General features: G+C 33.1%; 1 protein-coding gene across 1 annotated transcript; it reads left to right on the top strand.

The window, feature by feature from the left end:
• The first annotated feature begins 2260 nt into the window (after nucleotides 1-2260).
• Nucleotides 2261-8485, top strand: LOC100809413 (disease resistance protein RPV1). The gene is made up of 5 exons (XM_003548583.5): nucleotides 2261-2885; nucleotides 3016-4108; nucleotides 5169-5444; nucleotides 5534-6310; nucleotides 7234-8485. The coding sequence occupies exons 1-5, from the start codon at nucleotides 2269-2271 to the stop codon at nucleotides 7810-7812; spliced, it is 3342 nt and encodes a 1113-aa protein (XP_003548631.2). The 5' UTR covers nucleotides 2261-2268; the 3' UTR covers nucleotides 7813-8485.
• Nucleotides 8486-8717: the final 232 nt, after the last annotated feature.

Raw genomic sequence — 8717 nt, 5'->3', positions numbered from 1 at the left:
TAAAAAGGGAGAGAGAAAAACATAATGAATTAGAAAGGATGCTTCTACCTAGGAATCTAAGCAAAAGTTAGTGAACATTTTACCTAATAAAAAAATTATTCCATTTGGGCATGCAATTATATAATAATAATAATAATTTATTTTATCTTAAAAAAATCTATTGTAATGCAGGCTTCAAAATTCAAACACTAGTGGACGTGATCTATGATGCGAAAATCAATATCGTCCTTATTTCTTCTATGTTTCCTTGTATTTGTTTTGTTTTATATTCTTATCTTCCAATGCAGCATTTCATCTATTGAGTTCAATGCATGCCAAGAAATACCTGAAGAATATTGGGTTGGAAAGCAAAGACTTCCACTTTTTCAAACGTGTTGGGAAGGGCTTACTTTGCACCTATGTAGTACTTGATTTAACGGTAATTATAATTTTAGTTGTCTTGTGGAAGTATCATATTTGAAATGTGTTTATATTTTTAATGATAGAATTTCTTGTGGATGTAAGTATTGTTCTCCCTTATTTGAAAATTCCTTGGCCAGCTGCCTTTATTTGTAGTTAAAATTATCAAGAGGCTCCTTATACGTGTAATGTCTTTTTAATTTAATCTCTACATGTATAGCACATAATTATAGATATTTTAAAATAAGATAAATAAAATAATTTCCATAATATATATATATATATATATATATATATATATATATTAAAAAAGATATCCTGAGACGGTTCTTTAAAAAATCGTCTTAGAATCCTAAAATTATTTTATTTTATTTTTGTTTTAAAAAATACATTCTAAGGTGATTCTACGAAAAAATCGTCTTAGATTATAAACATTCTAAGACAATTTTCTTTATTTTTTTAAAATATAATATTCTAAGACGGTTATTTCAGAAACCGTCTTAGAATTCTTAATGTTTTTTAAAAAAAATACATTCTAAGACAGTTTTTAATGAAATTAGTCTTAGAATTAAGATGATTATTTCCCTCAAAATCGTCTTAAAATGTGTAACTTTTCTAAGATGATTTTTAAGAACCATGATAGAAAATAAAAAATTTTATACGACGTTGACTACAAAGGGGATTTTCAACCGGGTTTTAATGCTAGTTAAAAACAAATACATTAGAAGCAAAGCTAGAACGTGAAACGATAGTGTGGAGGGAGCACCAAGGGAGATAGTGGGGAGGTCGACACAAACTCTGAAGACAAAAGGGAAAGTGTAATGGTCAAGACTCGGGGGTCCACCCCAATAATTTCATCAGACGGTAGAGAGCGAAAACTTCACGAGGAATTCCGAGATGAAAGGACGCACCTTATGAGTTGGTTCCACTAGAAAACTGATGACCTCAAACAATGCATGTCGATCTCAACCTTTCATTGTGAAAGGTAATTTTTTTCCTTTTCTATTCTTATATTTTTCTATAATTATAAAATAAATATTTATTTAATTTAAATATCCAGTTAGCACTAATATTTACTGGCTACAGTGATACACTGACACGTCACATTACTTAACGGTCAACGTTTTTTTCTTTAACGACTAATCTAATCAATTTGACGAACCTAATTTCCTAATTTTAGAAAGAAATTAAAAAAACACTTTATTTTTACATATTCTGTTTTTATTTTAAAAAATTAAAAATATATTTGTTTAACATTTAAGAAACATATTTTTTAAAAGATAGAAAATAAACACTTAAGTCAAGTCGTCCAACTGTCACTAAAATTATATTTTAGCCAAATTTTAAAATATTCTAATTAAATTAAATTTAAAACAATTAATCCGCGTGATTCATGGGTTAACTAAGATGCAAGTTGGTAAGCACTTACAGTTATACTATTTGCATACACGTTTGATAAAAAAAAAAAAACTTTCTTTTTCGGATAAACTTCACTTTTTATTTTATATTTTTACTTTTTAAGTAAAAACAATTGGTGAATAGAGAGAGGGAAAACAAAAAGAGTAATTTGTTGCATTATTAATTATTAATTAATTAATTGGTAACCCACCGAAAGTAATAATTTGGTTAAAGAGACCACTAACCATGTCTTTTCCTTCTCTTAGAATAAACGTCTTAGAATAAACGTCTTTTCCTTAGCTAAATTGGTGCTACCTACCCGAAGCTAAAAAAAGCAAATAAAAGAGGTGAATAGGAATATATATCAACTATTAAGAAAAAAATGGATTATTCTAATCGAGTATTTAACTGTAACTTTTCTCAGTGCGATTGATAATTTGTTAATACAACTTAAAAGATGAGTAAAGCACAATGTTCTCTATCTATACCAAAGGGGTTTATTTTAATGGATTTATTATAAATTTTTTCTTTGGTTCTTATGGAGAAAAAACACACACCGTGTCTTGTCTTCTAAGTAGAGCATCGTCTAGAATTCATTTCTTGCACTCAATGGCGTCTTCATCTTCCAACAGCTACTCCAAGGTCAACGACGTGTTCTTGAACTTCAGAGGAGAAGACACGCGCAAGACTTTCGTGTCTCATCTGTATGCTGCCCTCTCTAATGCAGGAATCAACACTTTCATCGATCACAAGCTTCGCAAGGGAACGGAGTTGGGAGAGGAACTGTTAGCAGTCATAAAAGGGTCTCGGATATCCATCGTCGTTTTCTCGGCTAACTATGCTTCATCAACTTGGTGTCTTCATGAGCTGGTCGAAATAATTTACCACCGTAGAGCTTATGGCCAGGTGGTTGTGCCTGTATTTTACGATGTTGATCCATCTGATGTACGTCATCAAACGGGTGCTTTTGGACAACGCTTGAAAGCACTTATGCAAAAAAGTAAGCCCATCGACTTTATGTTTACGAGTTGGAAGAGTGCACTCAAGGAGGCTTCAGATTTGGTCGGTTGGGATGCCAGAAATTGGAGGTATATCTATACTTTCTACTTTCTTGCTTCTTTTTATTTTAGATTCCATAACATTTTAAGTATATAAATCAAATTTCGTAATATATTCTCTTTCTGTCATTTTTTGGTATGAATTACCATATTACTGAAGGAGTGAAGGTGACCTAGTGAAGCAAATTGTTGAGGACATTTCTAGAAAACTAGACACCCGGCTGTTGTCTATTCCCGAATTCCCAGTTGGATTAGAATCCCGAGTGCAAGAAGTAATTGAGTTTATTAATGCTCAATCAGACACAGGTTGTGTTGTAGGGATTTGGGGAATGGGTGGCTTGGGTAAAACAACCATGGCCAAAGTTATCTACAATAAGATTCACCGGAGATTCAGGCATAGCAGTTTCATTGAAAATATTAGAGAAGTTTGTGAAAATGATAGTAGAGGGTGTTTTTTTTTGCAACAACAACTTGTTTCTGATATCCTAAATATTAGAGTCGGGATGGGGATAATTGGGATCGAGAAAAAACTTTTTGGAAGAAGGCCCCTTATTGTACTTGATGATGTGACTGATGTTAAGCAATTGAAAGCCCTATCTTTAAATCGTGAATGGACTGGTACAGGATGTGTGTTCATCATTACAACCAGAGATGTACGCCTACTTAATGTACTTAAACCTTATCACAGAGTCCATGTTTGTAGAATAAAGGAAATGGACGAAAATGAGTCCCTTGAGCTTTTCAGTTGGCATGCTTTTAGACAAGCACATCCAAGAGAAGACTTGATTAAACTCTCAATGGACATAGTTGCTTACTGTGGAGGACTACCACTAGCTCTTGAAGTCCTTGGATCTTACTTATGTGAGAGGACAAAAGAAGAATGGGAAAGTGTGTTGGCAAAACTAAGGAAAATTCCCAATGACCAAGTACAAGAGAAACTTAGAATAAGCTATGATGATTTAGATTGTGAGGAAAAGAATATATTCCTTGACATATGTTTTTTCTTTATTGGCAAGGATAGAGTCAATGTTACAGAGATATTAAAAGGTTGTGATCTGCATGCTGAAATTGGAATAACAATCCTGGTTGAAAGGAGCCTCATAAAGCTTGAAAAGAATAACAAGATCAAAATGCACAATTTGCTACGTGACATGGGAAGAGAAATTGTTCGTCAAAGTTCTCTAGAGGAACCTGAGAAGCGTAGTCGATTGTGGGTTCACCAAGAAGTGCTTGATTTGTTGTTAGAACATACTGTAAGAACTTTCTCTACATATTATTTTGAAACTTTTGATCATATGTGTTTTTATCATGATCACAAAACTAAATTTAAATCATCTTGTTCTTTTTAAGTTTTGCTAATTTTTGTGGGATTCATTGTTCACAAAAATAAATTTGAATGATTTTGCTCTTTTAATGTGATGCAATGTTATTAGACCCGGATTTATTCAGACCATGTTGCTTGCAAACCAGTGTTCGACTGTCTGAACTAGGCAAACTGGGGACCATCGGGTTGATCTGGTTGAAAGACAAGCTGTAAAAAATGCTTGAAAATTGAGATTAGTAAGGATTTGAGCGCTAGTATTTTGTCAGGAGAAAGGAATGTTTAACACTATTCAAACAGTTCTCAGTTCTGTACCAAAAGAAATAAACCCTACCACCAAAAAAAAGCTTACACCTAATACAATGTTCATTATTTTATTTATATCGCATATTTTCTGAATTACTAATTTATAAAACTTAATTATAAATGTTATGTTAATACTTATTTTAATATATAAACATGTCGTTAGTGTGAGTGGAACCGGGTACGGCGTCCTACAAAGCCTAGGGTTTGAGTCTTGAGGATGGAAAAAGCGTGATTAGACTATAGACTCTAATACCGGGTTAGATTTCATCTTAAAACCAATTAACACTAAGTGTAGGTTGTCCAACACATATATAAGCTACAACCATTTAGAAATCACTCTGAATATGATTTTTAAAGTAATTATTACAAATGTTAAAAATTTTGCAATATAATACATGACTATCTATGATTAAATGATATTTTAAAAAACTTTTACATCATCAATGTATTCTAATTAAATTATTTGAATTTATTCAAAATGTAAGGTACTGTCTTAAAATGTTTTAAGATGTGAAGTGTGTGTATCCACTTGAAATGGTGACTCGTTGTTTGAATAGCTACCCTGTACCTTGACTTAGGTGAGTCTAATGGCATTGGATGTATCCTTACTTATTTGCTTTATATTGAGAGAATGACTATGTTTCCTTTTATTTATTAAGTTTTTCAGTGCCTTTTTCTTTTCACAGGGAACAAAAGCAATTGAGGGCTTGGCTTTGAAGTTACAAAGAACTAGTGGACTTCACTTCAATACTAAAGCATTTGAGAAAATGAAGAAATTGAGACTTTTGCAACTTGATCATGTACAACTTGTTGGAGATTATGAGTATCTTAACAAAAACCTAAGATGGCTTTGTTTGCAAGGATTTCCTCTACAACACATACCAGAAAACTTGTACCAGGAAAATCTAATTTCTATTGAATTAAAATATAGTAATATTAGACTAGTATGGAAGGAGCCACAGGTAAACATTACATGAAACTTTTGTTAATGACAATGGTAATTGTTTCCCATCATTTGCTTCTCATTTTTTGTTAAATATTTCTCTTATAGTTGCTGCAGAGGCTAAAGATCCTCAATCTTAGCCATTCAAGGAACTTGATGCACACCCCTGATTTTTCAAAACTACCAAATCTTGCAAAACTCAATCTCAAAGATTGTCCAAGATTGTCTGAGGTGCACCAATCCATTGGAGACCTAAATAATCTTCTTGTGATAAATTTGATGGACTGTACAAGTCTAAGCAATCTTCCGAGGAGGATCTATCAGTTGAAATCTTTGCAAACTCTCATCTTTTCTGGTTGTTCAAAGATTGACATGTTGGAAGAAGATATAGTGCAGATGGAATCCTTGACTACACTGATTGCAAAAGATACAGCCGTAAAAGAAATGCCTCAATCAATTGTAAGGTTAAAAAACATTGTTTATATATCCCTCTGTGGACTTGAAGGATTAGCACGTGATGTTTTTCCTTCTCTCATATGGTCTTGGATGTCACCAACAGCAAATCTCAGATCTTGTACTCACTCATTTGGGAGCATGTCAACTTCTCTAACCTCCATGGATATTCATCATAATAATTTGGGTGACATGTTGCCAATGCTTGTTAGACTTTCAAAACTTCGAAGTATTTTAGTGCAGTGCGACTCTAAGTTTCAATTAACCCAAAAATTAAGTAAAGTTATGGATGACTTATGTCAAGTAAAATTTACAGAATTGGAAAGAACATCATATGAATCACAAATTTCAGAGAATGCCATGGAATCTTATTTGATTGGAATGGGACGCTATGACCAAGTCATCAATATGCTTAGCAAGAGCATATCAGAGGTTCTTTCTTACTCAATATTTGTTTACCTCAGCTTTATTATTCATCTTGTAATTAAGAGAACATGCTATAATATTTATTTTAGCTTAAGTATGTGTTGTTTCTGATTATATCGTACGCGATTCTTGCCATGAATGAGAAAATTAATTTCCAACTTCGTAATATGATAGAAAATAATAGAACCTGTGCTAGAGAGATGGATGTCTGGACAACCACCCAGACAGCATTAGAGAATGAAAAATTAAGAATAAATCCATTAGGATTGGCTCAAAAAGGCCAGACTCAATTCACAGCATAAGTGACAAAGATGTGTAATGTAGAAATATTGAAAAGAACCAGCTTGTTGATGAAAGAATAGAACTGTCTAGTAAGAACCTTCTACCTGAGAGGACTTTGGATCCTGTCATGGGAATATAAACTAACTTGAATTGCAGCCTGTTAAAATGATGAATAGAATAAATTTTAGCAAGAGATAAGTTGATAGAGATATACTTAAGAAAAAAATCATCCACATGGGGAAATAAGATCAGGAAACTGAGAGGTCACAAACAAACACCAATCAAAAAACTGGATTTCCATGGTTAGAAACTTAAGTGCTGCAGATGCACATAATCTCTACCCAACATGAGAAAATGACCATTTACTAGTTGAAAGACATATCTGACACATCAGTTCTGCTACCTTTTCTTTTGATGAGAGTTTTGCACTTTTGCTACTATTATTGTACAAGAAATATATCCAAATCTTCTACTGTTGACGAGGGTGATAAAAATCTATTAAGTGCCCATATTTTTCTATAGACCATACTGTAGTATTATATTAAAAATTCACCTTAGGTAATTTGGAATGACATTATATTAAGACTAAAAATGTCCTTTTGAATTGCTTAATTACATAAATAATTAAGCTTTTGTTCATGATACAGGGATTGAGAACCAATGATTCAAGTGACTTTCCCCTTCCGGGTGACAATTATCCTTATTGGTTAGCTTGTATAGGTCAGGGACATTCAGTACATTTTCAATTGCCTGTGGATAGTGATTGCTGCATTAAGGGAATGACTTTGTGTGTTGTTTATTCATCAACCACTAAAAACATGGCAGAGGAATGTCTTACTGGTGTCTCCATTGTTAATTACACAAAGTGCACCATCCACATATACAAGCGAGACACAATAATTTCCTTTAATGATGAAGATTGGCAGGGCGTAATATCAAATCTAAGACCCAGTGACAATGTGGAGATTTTTGTAGTTCTTGGTCATGGATTGACGGTTGTGAAGACAGCTCTCTATCTAATATATGATGATGAGTCAATCACTGTGAAAATGGAGCCATCACCTAATGTGATAATGGAGTCATCGTCTAACATGAAAACAGATCCATCACCTAATGTTAAAATGGAGCCATTATCTAACATGAAATCAGAGCCATCCATGAAGCCAAAGAAAAATATTTTTGCTAGACTTATACAGAGAATGGGAGAATGTACATGCATGAGGTGAAATAGAGGCTTCAACAATTTTTTACTAGGTCTGCCAATGCCATTGTCATTGTGTATCATTCCCTTGTTTTCCATGCAAGCACTAATAAGGTTGCAAAACTGATGTTTATTTCAATTAATAAGTTTCTGAAAATCTATTTAAGACTTCGTTTCCAGACCTTTTCTCATTGCTTGAAAAGACATGGTGTTGTGATGCTCTATATTTTTACAAGGACCAACAGTGTTAGAATATTATGGGTAGTTAGTTGGAAAGGTTTATTCGAGATAAATGGGGGTAGGATCAAAGGAAAGGGAATAAGCTGCCATTTGTAAAGTGAGAAGAGGCTCTTTGTGAATGGGAAACCCCTTAAAGGGGAGGTTTCTTTCATATTTCTGATTTTTGGTTTGTAACAGTGACTTGAGATCTTTTGATAGTACCTATGGCACTCTAAATGCATGGGAAAGCAGAGCAACATAATACAAGATGGATGCCATGAAGTGCAAATCCAGAGAAGGTTGCTGGCATTATTAATTAACTACAATCCGTGTGAAGTGACAACGATTGAGAAGCTGTAGTCAATTGCATGCATGATGTATAGTAGCTCTATAACCATTTCCTTAATCTTGCTATTGTAATTTTTATTTGTAAGTGTTGTAATGCTTCTCTTATTCAATAACAGAGTAATTAGTTGTTATGAATGTTCTCATTCAAACATTCAATAATGGCTTAAAGCTCAATATAGAAAGTAAAGGATGTCAATAATTCAATATGCACCACCATTACAAATTAAACTGTCTATTATCTAAGACCACAAATTTTAATCTAAAAACTTGAAAATTCAAACCGTGGTTATCCCTAACTTGCCATCTATGCTAATTCTAAAGGAATTTTCTCATACATCGTTTATCAAAACTGTAGGAGATTCA

The sequence above is a fragment of the Glycine max genome, chromosome 16 (assembly GCF_000004515.6).
Source record: "Glycine max cultivar Williams 82 chromosome 16, Glycine_max_v4.0, whole genome shotgun sequence".
NCBI classification, from domain to species: domain Eukaryota; kingdom Viridiplantae; phylum Streptophyta; class Magnoliopsida; order Fabales; family Fabaceae; genus Glycine; species Glycine max.
The sequence above is the reverse complement of the archived record's forward strand: the minus strand, read 5'-3'. Positions and strand labels throughout refer to the sequence as shown.